Genomic DNA, 14,488 nt, shown 5'->3' on the forward strand with positions numbered 1-14,488 from the left:
CTCTAAAGCAGCATTCTCACTRACCTTCCAAAACACTGCAGTGATGCTGCTGCAAGGTGACATTTCTTGGAGCAGCACTGTAATACTGAAGKGTTCCCAAGGRAGGGACTGCACTGTTGCCTACAGCCCTTTCCATAGATTTGCAGCAGYATAATTCASCCTAAAATAAGCATCTGAATAAAGATAAGAATGCCAAGTGTGCCCAGYTGAAAAATACAAAACATGTTTTATAWTAGCCTAGAACTGTGGACATCATTGCCTGGCTGAACTCAGTGTTTGCAGCAATTCCCTATTCTGTTTATTAGATAAAAGAAAAAAAAAATCCCTGACAAAATTCCCAAGTGGGTTCTAATCTTTTCTRCATGGAAGACAAGCGACCTCAGAGYATYSAAGAAAGGTCATCTTCAGCTTCAGCAGATATTGAGGTCAGCTGCTCAGCTATTATTTATGTCCATACCTCTCAAAGTAGTGAAATAGCTGTCACCACCTGGCTGGAGCTCAGCTCTGCAGAGGGTAATTATCAAAATCTAAACATCAATCTATTAGAACTTAAACACCGCTCCACTTTCACAGCAAACCAACATGACTTTCCTAATTCTCCTCCAAATGTCACATTTCCAGAAAATTTAAACCTTATGCACCTAAGATYCAGTTTTCAGTATATTTTACCATACTCTGAGTCTTTGCTGCAGGTATTGTATAGGGGAAAAACAAACAAACCAAGACCACACCTTTCTTTTACTCTTTTWTGGTTGAAAAGACATGGAAAAGATCTCTCACCACAAGCCTACAAGAGCACAGCAGCTCAGCAGTAGCACGACTCATATTTCATCACAYACAACCAGTGTGAAACATGGGAAGTAAATGAAAAACAACATTTTTGGAGCTGGACTGGTGTCAAGAATTACCTTTCAAAACCATTTGCTGTTTTTTTAAAACTTGCCACATGAAAAAACAACAACTTTGAGTCAATTACAAACACTCCTGTAGACTCATTAGCTCTTGCAGACTTAATTTTTCAGGGTGCCAATTGCTTGAAAGTAAAAGTGCTCAGTACTCCTTAGGAAGACGCAAAAAGAATCATTTGCTCAGAGAGTTCTTTCTAAGGCAGAAGGGAGAATGCCTATCATCTGACCTCTCTGGGCAAAGAAAAGAGAGGTTGAAAGGAAGGACCGTGTCAGGAAAACCAAGCAGAGAGCTGAGAACTTCCAAGGCATGCATTTTCTAAATCCCATCCATCTTCCCAGGTGCTGTTAGGCACTCAGATACCCATATCCTAGTTTCTGTTTATAAAGATGCAAAGTAAATGTGAGAGATGTAGKAAAAGTGGAATTATACCCTGTTTGCTCCTTGAGGAACAGCTAAACCAGGTCTACTGCTCCTGTGAAAGGTAACTTAGGCAGAAGACAGTTGGTCTATCASCTCTGTTTTAAACTTAGGCTTTGGACCAAAAGAAAAAAAAAAAAGCCTGAATAAATATTTTCTGAGTGTATTTCATGACAGGATAGCTCAAACAAAGCTTAGGAATGTTACAGCATTTCTTGTTTGCTTGAGAAAACATGCCATGTCCCAAATCACCTCCACATCATCAATATTTTCAGCACCAGTGGCTGCTCTGCTGAATTGCATAGAGGAAAACAATTCTTCCTGGCAGGGAATGGGAAGGAAGCAGCACAACAATGCCTGTATTAAGAGAGATGACTTCCAAAGGTGTCCCAAGAAGAGCTGACTAGGATAGCAATTCCAGGGAAGGAGGAATGACAGAAGTTGACAAAAGCTCAGCAGGAGGATTGGATCAATACAGTCAGACTGACATTTTGTCAGAAAAGTGTTAAAAGCTTCTTTCACRTTTCACAAGAGGATTTATTACTACAATTCCTCCGTTTTCAGCACCTTTCCCCCTGTATCCAAACACCATGCTTCCAACCACTTTGTTCCAAGTTACTCTCTGCTGGGAGGTAAGTGAGCACCATCTATGGTGAGACAGGCAGTGACCGAGCTCCTGGAAAACAAATTACCTCTATGGCATGGACAATATCTTATTATTCTAGACATTTTTTATTAGCASTCATTAAATTAATTGCTGAATCTGTAAGCAACAAACACAGGCTGATAGCACCTGCACCCAGGGGATGGCTGGGTGGGAAGGAGCAAACCTCCCTCTGCCCCTGCTCTGAATGCACAATCACAGAAAGCCTTTGGCCAGGCTACGTTCTGYTCTAACTTTGTCTTTCTCTGTTTCCCCACCCAGCTTCACGCAAATTCTTACAAAGGTTATGTACAGACTTGTACAAAATGGAGACTGACACTGGCTCTTGGAGGGTTTCCCAGAGCAAGTTTAACAGAGATTATATAACACGTTACATCTGTGTTGGTTGGGATTTTTTATTTTTAATATAGATGTTATTAYACTACCAGTTTGTCCTTCCTAGCTTAACCCTCCAACTACCCTTYCAAAATAGTTAATTATGTTTTGCAGAGGTTAAAAACCTGAGGCTATGATGTGAGTTTTSTTTCCAGCCTTCACTTAAGACAAGTGTTACAACAGGAGGCTCTCAGCAAGTCATAACCACCATTATTTTCCTTCCACACACTCTACTATTGAAGTCACGAGGGAAATAATTAATAGAACAGTGGAATTTTAGAGCTAAYATAAAACTTCTATATACTATCCTTTAATCAGATATCTCAAAGCAGTCTGCACAGCATCTGTGTCCCCAGACAATCCAGTAGGATAAACCCAGCTTAAAACTACAGGGCACTTATTAAGGATATTGAGTATTCCTAAAAAAACAGGCTAAGTCCCATCCTAACAGAACTGACTGCAGGATATTAAGCCCACCTTTGTGCAAAGCCATCTCCAAGATGCTTTTCCTGTTATTGTTACTGTGGGTTTTCTTTCTTCCTCATCTCATTATTTTTCTTGTGGAGTTTAGGAATAAACAATGAGCAGATTTAGAAGAGAGGAGGAAATTTTTCACACATGCTTTCTACTAACTTCTCTTCCTCTCTGCTTTTTATGAGAWTTTTTATTTCCCCAACTTTTCCTCTTCTCATTAAGAAAAGGGACAACCTTGATACCACTACTGGACATTAAATTTCTGAAAAATTCAGAAGAGGAGAATCTATGCCTTACCTTTCTTTGTTCTGAAGTAATCTCTGCCACTTTGTATGCACCTCAAGTGTCTGCAAGAGTCAAGCTCCAGAAACACACCTGCTACTCCAGTGCTGATGGGGTTAATCAGATCAAAGCCAGACTCCACTTTGTGCTTAGCARGGAGACACTTCCTACTACAGGGCCAGGGTGACTGCAGCCCTTCTTCAGCTCACCTAAATCAGCATCAAAATAACACACATCAGCCCCTACTCTGATTAGAATMGATATTCCCACTTTCTGTCTCCTTCCAACCCACCCCACCTTTCTAGAAAATCAGTCAGTGATTAATTCCAGGGTAATCCTTCTAATTTACATGTTTAATTTCAAACGTTTTCTCCATCTATCCCCTTGCCCACCCTGCCCTTGCTGTTTTTAATCAGTAAGGGCTTCATGTGTTCGGAGCCGGCGCTTACCTCCTCACCCAGCTGACAAAGTGATCCCAAAATCCAGCTCTGCAACAGCCAAGAAAGTAAAGAACAGCTCTCCCAACATCTTCTGTGAAGTCTCCCCAGCCAGCCAGTGCAGGAAGGGGCCTAACAAAGCTGTATGCAGCCAATTGTGTTATCAGGGCACTTGGCACTACCAGCTGATCCTTGATTACTATTCATCCCTCGGGAAAATAAAACACCCCTTTGTAGTAAAAGTGTAACCGGTTACTATGAGGCATTACACATTAACAAAAGCAGCTTTTTACCAAAATCGCAGATGATGAAAGCCTGGAAGTGGAATCAGACCGAGGCAACCGGTTGTTTCTGCATGTTTCAGATAGAAAGCTGACAGTTTAAGCAAGATTTTCACAGGACTAAGGAGAAAGTGGTGGGTGAATTGTGTCACGTATTTGTACATAAAGTGGTAGTGAGTTTTGTAAAACAAGCATTAAAGATAAAATTGTAGGAACCATTGCAGTGTAGCATCCTACATATGCTACTGCCAGCACTGCAACAACCTCAGTTTTCACAGAGTCTTGAACATTTTTAACAGCTCCCTTTACCATTTCTGTGGTTTTCTTGAAATCCACGCAGACATTTTCAATATACTTTCAGATTTTCCTTTTTTTTTAAGACCCAAAAGCACAGTTATCTGAAAGGCAGACTTTACACTAGGTAGAAGGATAGAATTTGCTGGCTTGGTGAAATAATCCCTACTTAGGTGGTGAGGAAGCATTCCAGAATATTAAAGGATTTGTTTGTTTGCTAATCTGCTTAAGCACCCATAGGCTTTAACACCCACAACTTGTGTGCTTTAGGGATCTTTCATGTCCATGGCCACTCTCACTGCAACAGCTCTGCTTTAAAGCTGCAGACTCAGACTGCAAGCTGATGATGGGACACCTGCAAAGAGCTTCATGGCTTTGGCCCACCCACCCACAAGTCCTGCTCCAAATTCCTGCACTGCAGATGGAGTAGCAATGCTCAGGTCACTCTGTGTCTCACATTCTGTGGTCCCACATCCCACCCAGCTCTGGGATAGCACAGTGATCCAAGAATCAGGAACCCCCCCTCACAGACCCTGCAGACAAGGCTGTGTGAGCACGTTTCACCCCCTCAGTTTGGGGGGAACTCGCTGACAGGGAAGCAGGGTAGCTTTAAAGGCATTARAGCAGAGCAGGCTCGGTGTAAGCAGCTGCCCCTGTGTGAAATCCGAAGCTCTTGCCAGCGGTGTGGAGGAAAGACATGACCTCATTATTCCACAGCCCAGATAATCCGTTCCTGGATAAAGTGAGAGCTGACAAGTGTTTCACCTTGAACGTTATCAAAGCCCTTTCCACACTTGGCTGATGCAGAGCCATTTTACCAAACAGGGATGTGAAAACTCCTCAGTGTTAGCAAAAGAGATAAAAAAATCCCTGGGGTGCCTGGTTAATGCCACACACACAGGTGAGARAGGAAGAGATCAACAGCTTTTCCAGAACCATTTATGCAAACAGGATCTATTTGCACAAGTTGATAAAATATTTTTCTCAATATATTGAGGGTTGCTGCTCTCAATTCTTTCCATCTCCCTCAAGGTACTTGCTCTAGGTAAGTGCTGAGGACCCCTCCTGACATCAGCTGCCCCCTCAGCACCTCCAGAAAGGTAGTTCAGCTCTCAGCTGGGACAAATCACTGTCTGGACCATCTTCTAGTGTCTTCCCAATGGTTGCCAAGAGTGATTCTACTCCCCTAATCTTTTATTTATAGGAACCCAAGCTTTACTGCCATGGATTTTACGCAGGCACACACAGACAGCACGCGAGCCTTCAGTTTTGTTGGAAGAGTATCACAGAGTCATTTAGGTTGGAAATGAACCTTTAAGATCATTGAGTCCAGCTGCTGGATCCACAGTCAGTTTGAGCAATGGCTCCATGCTAGTTCCAAGGGGAAGGAATGTCATCTGGTTGCCATTGCCTCCTCTAGCAACACCTGCGCTCTYGCTGGAGTCCTGCCACACAAACACAGCGGGGCTCTCTCCCCCTCATCCCTCCTGTCCTTGGCAGGCCAGTTAACAGAGAAAACACACATCTCCTTCTCCTATCAGGGCCTCTGGARCTGTTGGATTTAGGTCTGCGTGGAAGAATGACACCGTTTAAAATGTTTAACCCAGAACACACAAAGGCCTGGTGAAAACGTGCGGCTGAGTTTTCAGCAGAGGAGGTTAATAAATGAACAGGAGCACTTGTGGAAGGAGTGGACACAAAGCTCAGGATTAGGAGTAGGTTTCAGCTGAAATATTTGTCTTCCAGATGTTGACCTGCCAGACGGGCAAAACATGGCATACCACAACAGCAATTCTGCCTCTTGCACCTACTCCCTCAGCAAAGCTCCTTACCCAAGTGCACACATCAGACCACCCGTGGTATTGCCTTCCATGTCAAGGCAAAAAGGGCATCAGCAAAAGCCAAAGATTTTGGCATTCCCARGAGACAAAAATTACTGCAATTGCCTACAACCGTAGCAACGATGTTAAATACAAATACAAAAGGGTCACAATGTAAAAGCAAGTTTCTAAATGTATCCCACTGCAAACCACTTCCCATGCCCCAGACCGCATCAGCCCAGCAGTAATCTCAAGGCTCCGGAGTGTGAATGCAAGCACATGCACTTTTATCCCAACTTTGGGATCACAGGAAGCAAGGCAAGGTCTTTGTGCCTGTTCTTTACTAATTATTTCAGGGCCTTTTGCCAAGGTTGTGACACCTTCCAACAGGTGACTCTTTCTCTTCCAGGTCCAATTCCTCCGAAGTTCCAGCACTACATGCTAGGATACCACAACCCTTGAACATGGGTATTTCTAGCACTAATTTCTAGTGCTCACCCACACATCTGTTGCTTTCTCTGGCAGAGCCAGAAACAGCCAAAATCCTTCAGGCCAGGCTCCTCATGGCCCTAAGTGCAATAATGAGGGACAGTTCTCAGCCCACAGTTCTCCTGCCCACCAACTTGTGTCCATCACTGAACTTCATCTTCCTGGGCACCACAYGGCAAAGCACCAGATTTGGCTTCCACTTGTCCCTTCTCCACACCCCATCAGCAGAGTCTGAGCCCTGCTTCACCAGGAAACATCACTCCCAGGCTTCCATAGGTGCCCAGTTCCAGCAGCATTATGTTTGGCACATGCCCAGCTTCCAGAGGGGAATCACCACACYTTGACATTTAAAATGAGTAAAGAAGCTGAAAGGGAAGAGCCAGCATACAGAATCCACAAAAATCAACTTTAAGGATATAATAATTGAAAGTGCTGACAAGTCTAAATTCAATGATTTTGAAAAACTATCCTTGAAATAAGTTTCTTTTATTCTGTCACTGATGTCTGCCCTTGAACCTGAGCTTACATTCTGCTCTCATTCAGAGGTTGCAGGAAAATTATCCACAATAAACCTCATTCTTTCTTCCAGGATTAAGAACTGTATATCGAACTTGCAGTGAAAAATCTGTTTCATGCATTAGGCAGAACACAGGACCGAACTTTTTTTCAAGTTAAGTGAAGACAATTTTGCATTTTGATCATAAATACTCTACTGGTCATTTCTGGCCAAACTGTCAAAAGACATTTTATGCCATTTTGCTTGAGGTTTGTATTGGAGGAAAAAGGTAGATTTTTGTATTTAAACAAATGTGCCTGAAATGTTGAAAAGTTGATTTAATGTTAACAATTCTGCAACTCAAGCAGTATTTGGGCCAAAAACTGGCTCCAAAAGATAACAGCAGGCAGGAAAAAGACGATGTTTTTAAAGAAGGTAAAGAAGTATGTCCAAGCAGCTAAAGAGAGGATGGGAYAGAGATGTTCTTCTCAGATGTCTTCTCCGCTGAGGTTCACTGAGCCTCAAAATGCTTTTATTAAAATCAAATCTCATGGAAACRCAACAACAACATCCAGCAGAAGAGAGAGTGCCTCTATCTTTGAGCTGCTGTGTAACACAGAGGTGTTTGGGCTTTTATGGGCTCACAGTGCAAGAGATCTGAGTCGATGCAAAGGCACGAGGTGTTCAGCAGAACACGTTGAGAGCAGTTGGCTCTGAACTAAAACCAGYTCCTGTAAATGACAGGAGATGGTCCTGGAGTGCTCTGTCCTACAGTGCCCTCATCAGTAAGTTCCAACGAGAGGCTCAGGGTGCTCAGCTCTCACCAAGCTGCATGATGAAAGGGCTATGCTGCCCCTATGTTTTTAACAAAACTGAATTTTCAGCCATTTTCCAGAATTCTGATAAGTGGGTTTCAATTTGCTTATCCACATTAACAGTGATCTGTCCTTAGTAAACAGACAGGGAAACAAGTATACCTTCCTTTAAATCTCAATTTATCAGTGGCTTGGGACAGAGTAAGTACCTGACTGGCATCAGACTGGCATAGGTTTCCAAACAGTTTTTTGGGAGCAACAGACACCTCCTAGGGACTCCACAAATTTGTAATTGTTTTTTTTTTTTCAAAGAATAACTTAGTTTTTGAAAAAATCAAATTTCACAAACCCAAGCACAAAAATGGAAGCTTCCTGCATTTAAAAGCACTTCAGGCATGCAGGTGTGTACCACGAGATTTGGGACCCTGTGGATAAATGTGGTAACATACAGGTACAAGGATAAAYGTTTGCAGGGATGGGATTTTTTCCYAAGGYACAAATAGCAGACATGGGCCAGCATTCTCTCCTCATGTCCTAAAATTCAATGGGCAGCAGGAGTCCACAAAGGGAAAAGGCAGCCAGTTCCCACCTGCCTCTCTTCTAGGTTCTCAGTTCACATTCAYTCCTTGGTGCATGTTCCCAATAAACCTGAGCACTTCCCAGGGACTGGCCATCTAGTTTGAACATCACCTGGAGTGGTGTTATTTTTAGGCTACAAAATCACAAATAGAATTCATTATTGGCAATAAAAATTGCAGTCTCTCTTTCCTCCCTTCAGMAGCAGACACTGGAGTAAAGTGCCAGGGGATAAAGGTATGGCATTTAATTTCTGAAAACCTCAAAAGTTTAATGGTTATGATGAATGGTTCACATTCTGAGGTCCAAGTTGGAGTATGCAGAATTAGAAAATAAGGATAAAGTAGTTTCAAATGCAGTCTTGATCCCCAAGGCAACTTTTCCAGTTTCCCTTCCCTCTATCTGCTGTACTATTAAAGAGTCAAACAGAAAAGCTTCACACACATCAGCTGAACTAAATAAAGACCCCCTTTTCCTCATCCTCTAATCCTTGTTGGCAATAATAAWATTAAATGCTAATTACAGCAACAATAGGTTAGCATAACAGTAATAAAAAAGCTGTCATTTAAAAATAATAGATTTCAGTTTAAAAGCTACAAAATGTGGATGCTGTGGAACTAAATAAAAAGAGGAAAACCAGAATCAAGGTGAAGAAATTACCTTGCTGTTGAAGTTTGTGTYGGTTTTGGTTAATCTTTCCCTCAACTTTTTATGTCTGGACTAGAAAAGCTCAATCTTTCTGCTGCGGGGAAAAAAACTAAATATTAGTTTGCTTAACTGCAAGAGCAGAGAGCCCACAAGGACCTGTTATTGTTTCAACAGATGATATAATGAAGAAACAACTTGAGAAGATTTTATCTGTCTGTCCCTGAAGTATTTCATGGTCATTCACAACAGTTTTTGCAAGGAGGTTTCCTTATTCATTAATTAGTATTCAATTAAAATACCTATTTATTTATCAACATTCCTGTTTATTTTGATGGAAATAAACACCAACAACAGAAATCTTTTGCTGGCACCTGGCACTGGGTTCAGGTAAGTCAAGGGGTGGGCAGTTTTTAAGATGCCTGCTTGCCAGTATGTCTAAAAAGGAGTTGGTAAAGACCAAAGATAAATGTTTGGCTGCAATCAATCCGGATGCCTTAACTTTATCTTGGAAAGCCTGTTTGGCAGCTTTACTGGAGAGCATAAATCAAAAGATTCACAATAATTTTCAGCATTTTTTGTAGTGAGGCCACTCCACAGGTCTGCACCTCAGGATGGTCCTTGGGATTAAACTGTGATCAAGGCAGGAACAAATGAAGGCAGTAACATCATATGTTGCTTCTTTAGGACCACGAATCCATCCAACTATCAGAATCTGAATTTTCTGGATACATGAATGTGGTCTGAGATAAACTGACTTAGACCAGAAATCTGACTACTTCTAAAATGCAGGTTATACCACTGAAATGGTAAAATCTAATGTTTATGACAATATTTGTGACACTCAACACTCAAAATCCACGAGGATTTTTATTACAGCAATTCTGCATCTCAGTTAACTCCGGATGTTCCGCTCACTCACAGTACAAAACTCTTTGGCCTCTGACAGCTTTACAAAGGAAATTTGCCATTCACACAGTGAATGGGGTATGTATTAATTTGCCTTTCAGAGCGYGTGCAGTCCACTTTGCTGCTGGTAATCTGCATAAAACTGGATTAATGAGTCGGGAATCCTCGGGCTCACGACCGTCAGCGCACTCCGGAAGTGCTGGCCTGTGACAGATTTGGCATGGATGTCTTCCTGGAGAGCTAGGAGAGCTGCTTCCCTACAGACTGCTGCTATCTGCAAAGAAACAAGAAAAAAAAACAAAAAACCACTCATTATTAGTATTATAAAAAAACCCACACATTATTAATATTATTATTATTATTACTATTTGGAAGGAAGAAAGCGAACACAAGAACATCAAAAAACTCCAAATACCAGATACTCACATATAGAGTTTTCCCAATTTGTTTTTTTAAATAAATGAGGTTGTGGGCGATTACGACATTCAAGAAACAGGATATAGTTTGAAATTCAAATCATAGTTACATTTCATTTCACACTGCAGCATGCTGCAAATTAACTTGCTAATCATATCACCTCATGTTAAACTCCCCACCACACCTGATAAATTCAAATCCCAACCACCAATGATACATTTTTCCATCCCCAAACTGCAAGAGCAGATATTCCCAGGCTCTGCGGGCACTTTTCTTTCTCAGCCTTGCACTGGGAAAGAAATAAAACCAATTAATTCCAACAGGAGGCTTGGAGGAGAGGGGTGTGTGGAAGGGGAGGAGGGTTTAGGTCTCATACCCCGCAATGTGTTTTTAAGCTCTCTGGACTTCAGACAGCGGAAACAGACTGATGCCAATGTCACTCTAAAGACACATTACTGTGGTGAAAGGAGCTTGTGGAATGAAAAGAGATATTGTGATTTCCAGTGCAACAGGGAAAACAGTGATTGATATTGACTGCTCCCTTATATCTGTAAATGAAAGAGCCAGCTGAAACACATTTGTCCGGCTATTCAGCATATTTTCTCTGTTTGTTCACTTACTGAAAGGAGTTCCCCTGCTTATGCTCTGCTAATGGTTGCCAAAGCCGTTTAGTAGCTTTTTAGGGGATTTAGCTGCATGTTTAGGAAGCTTTCACAAGAAAACATGCATGGATTTAGATGGCTTTGTCAAGTTACAACAATATTACTATTAGTTCTGTGCTGCTCTAATGAGCACCAAAGCTAAACACTGCTGTTACGCATTTTAATGCTTTTCAGGACTTCAGAGACAGCTGAACATGGAAACGCAGCTGAGATTTAGTGCACCAGCTTCTCGTGGACATCAGTAATACATCACCCAGAAAGTGAACACAGAGGCCCTGGTCTTTCTGTGCAGGTTTTTCTCTAAGCAGACATTGTGTCTATGTCCTCATCTCTAACAGGAATATTAAACTACTTAAAGGAAAAAAAAACTGCACCAGATCAAACTCCTTGCCTGCCACTAAACCCAGAATATTTTCACAAGGAAGAAGACTCTTGATGGAAAAACAGATCCCAAGCATCCTGGACTCTGAACCCAAACTGGTCTTTGAAGGAAGGCCCATCTCCCCTTGACAAATACTACACTAAGGCCACAAAATAAGGAGACCCTCTGGAAGTTTTCACAGGCATTATTTAATAAAAAAGCCCCCAATGCATTATTAAATTAAAAAAATCCCAAATGCATTATTAAATAAAAAAAACCTCAAATGCAGTCCAGCAGGTTTTGACCACCCTGTTCTTCTCACAGAGACCACCACCCACCCACAGCATCAAATGCTGAAGCAGGGTGTCGCTGACAAGGTGTTCACCTGGTAGCAGCTGTTTTACTGAGAGAGAAGCTGAAGGAAACACTGTCAAAACCAAAGGAACACCACTGCCAATCCTATTTCTCCCCATTTCATTTGTACACCGACACACTCAGGAGGAAGTCACYCATAGGCTGATAGTTCTGATGATGCTTTCACCTGTTCTCTATGCTCTGCCAATGCTACCAGCAACAGTGATGATAATTGCTGTCCAAAGAATTTTTTTTGTTTTAATTTTTTTCTTAAACACTGAACTGTAAATTCTGTGGTAACTGAAAATCAGTAGACATGAAGAAGTGCCAGAAAACTGATCGGTTTTGGCTTCTCAAAACCATTTCAGTCACGTTTAAGGGATGGGGAGAGAAATTTAAGGCATGAAATATTGTTCTCCCTTTTCCTGGCTGCATTCAGAATGTAGACTAAACTTTTTATATATTATTGAGTAATAAATAGCAGGCACTACAGCAGAGTGTTGAAMATTTAGGCCCTCGTGTCTGGTCACAGAGTCACATGGAGTTGTTTCCATTCCTTGGCTCACCTAGAGGATCAGATTTCTGAGGTAAGAGATTCAACAAGGCAAGTTTGATTATTTTTCTTTGTTCAAGTATGCAAACTTTAAAAAAAAAAGCCCTCACAAGCATTCTCACTAGCTGGTAAAGGTAAATCACTCATGGAAAGCAAACACTAGTAGTAGTGCAGTCAGTGACAGGAGAGTGAATTCATCTGGTGAATTAGGCATTATTGGCCTAAGGTCACTGGTCTGTCATGAAGATTCCTTGTCACAGCCATGTTAAGACATTTCTTACCAGACAGAGCAACCAAAGGGTTTTAAATGTAATTTCTGGGGATTGGGTCAAGTAAGGCAAAGAGGGAAGGAACAGAAGGGGCTGTAACCGACAGCAGAGGAAGGAGACCCTTTGCAGCAAGGCACAGATCCTTCCCAGGCTTAGCAGCACTCCAAACCCAGAAGCTGCAACCAGATCATCAGCTTCAAACCCCTGCAACAGGCCTATCCTCAGTGAACTTCTCCCATGACTTCYTTAAATCACTTCTCCTTTTGGGGTCTACAAGATCATCCTGTATCAAGTGCCACAGTCCAATCATGGCCTATACAAAAAAGCACTTTTGTTTGTGCTAGGCCTGGCAATCTCAGCAAGTCCTCCCAGCCCCTGTGTTAAGAGAACAGTGATTCATCTACTCTTCCCTGTTCACCTTCCATCAATGATTGTACAGAGTTGTATCTCATCCCCTCTCAATCAAGTCTTTGCAAGCTGAAGAGTCCTCAGTRACTCAGACCTTGCTGCTGCCCAACCTGTCCATCCTTCCTCCCATCTGCCATTGTTTTGGCGAGTTCTGCYCTGAACTCTCACTGCTGAGTGCCTGAAGCTGTGCAAGGCACAGAGGAGGCTGTCCAGGCCATAGCTGTGTCACTGGGTTGCTTGCAGTTCATTTCTGTCATTTGTGCAAGGATGATTTTTCTCAGAAAACCATCCACGCTGCCTCCAGCATATTTTCCCAAGTGACAATATCTAATTCCAGTTGAATTATTTGTGAACTGGAAGCTAAGGTGATTTTATTTTTTTCTCCATTGCATTTAACAGCATAAACAGCCTCTGCCTGCCTCCATAAATGAATGCTGAGAACCAGAATTACCTACCTTAATGAGTTTCAAATACAAACACAAGGGACCATAATTTTTAACTTTTCAGTATACAAAAAAACCCCAAACCAAATAAAAGCAGACTGTTGGATTTCTGTGTGTTGTGAGGAATAGGAATAATGTCCTAGTCCTGCTACAAAGGCAAAAAGACATCTTGCTGTATGGTGGTACAAAAGAGATATTTTGTGACTGCATCTGAAGCCAGAGTGGCTTTCAGCAYCCACTGCCAAGGCAGTAATGAAGACATCAAATGATTGTCAGAATCAGCAGTGATTAAACAACAACACACTAGGTAATTAAGCTGTAACTATTGTAACTACATGGGTGCTACTGCAGCAAGGAAGAGCTAGCCAGGTAGGGTCAACAGCTGCTGAATCTGTACCAGCATATCCCCTAGTTTGGTGGTTATTATTATTATTATTATTATCATCATCATCATCATCATCATGACAAATGGAAGTTTAACAAATAGAATTCTAATTTTCCATGGAGAAAGAGCAAATTACTGACCAATGTATTCATCCTCTGTCTGCAGTCATCTCTTAGCATGGCAATAATTTTGAACTCATGTATAAAAWATAGTACTTTACTTTCTTGAAAGACTGATTTATCATCTCAGGAAGTGCTTTAACAAAATAAACAATTAATTTAGAATTCTGCTTCAAAGTCAAAAAGGCACCACTAAGAAGCTATCTGGGGAGGAAAGAAGAATTAAAATTTGCTATCTGAGCCACACACATAGAGATCAGTAAGAGACAGAGGCACACACCAGCTTACAACTATGGTGCAAACAATGATGAGTCCCCGAAAGAAGCAGATTTTCACCTAGTAGTTCTCTCCTTTGCGATTCCACTCTCAGCAACAATAAAATGCCCAAAATGGCCGGTGCCCTTTACTGCTCCCTGCATAAACAGCATTCAGCATAGCCCATCTTTCCCCCGAAACCAATGGTTACACTGGCTGATTCAGCTGGGCCGATTCTCCCCCATTCTGGCATTAAGCACCAACCCTTTCCAGCGAACTGAAAGTCCTTTTCAGCTTCTTTGTATTTAAAGTGCTCTAAATAGCTTTAAAGAATCTTAAAAAAAAAAAAAAAAAAAAAAAAAAAAAAAAAAAAAAAAAA

At 41.7% G+C, this 14,488-nt stretch overlaps 2 protein-coding genes across 2 annotated transcripts in view; both read right to left on the minus strand.

Annotated features, from left to right (window-relative positions):
• SPRY1 (sprouty RTK signaling antagonist 1) overlaps positions 1-3,176 on the minus strand; it is a 15,928-nt gene extending 12,752 nt beyond the window's left edge. Inside the window, exon 1 of the mRNA XM_057377174.1 lies at positions 3,137-3,176. The gene's annotated coding sequence lies outside the window, so the exon portion shown is untranslated. The remainder of the gene's footprint in view (positions 1-3,136) is intronic.
• Positions 3,141-14,488, minus strand: part of AFG2A (AFG2 AAA ATPase homolog A) — a 163,047-nt gene continuing 151,699 nt past the window's right edge. Inside the window, exon 16 of the mRNA XM_057377170.1 lies at positions 3,141-10,157. Within this exon, the coding sequence (XP_057233153.1) occupies positions 9,981-10,157 (177 nt within the window). The 3' untranslated portion in view covers positions 3,141-9,980. The remainder of the gene's footprint in view (positions 10,158-14,488) is intronic.

This window comes from Malurus melanocephalus, unplaced genomic scaffold, assembly GCF_030028575.1.
Source record: "Malurus melanocephalus ecotype Western Australia unplaced genomic scaffold, MMel_1.1 scaffold_304, whole genome shotgun sequence".
NCBI lineage: Eukaryota > Metazoa > Chordata > Aves > Passeriformes > Maluridae > Malurus > Malurus melanocephalus.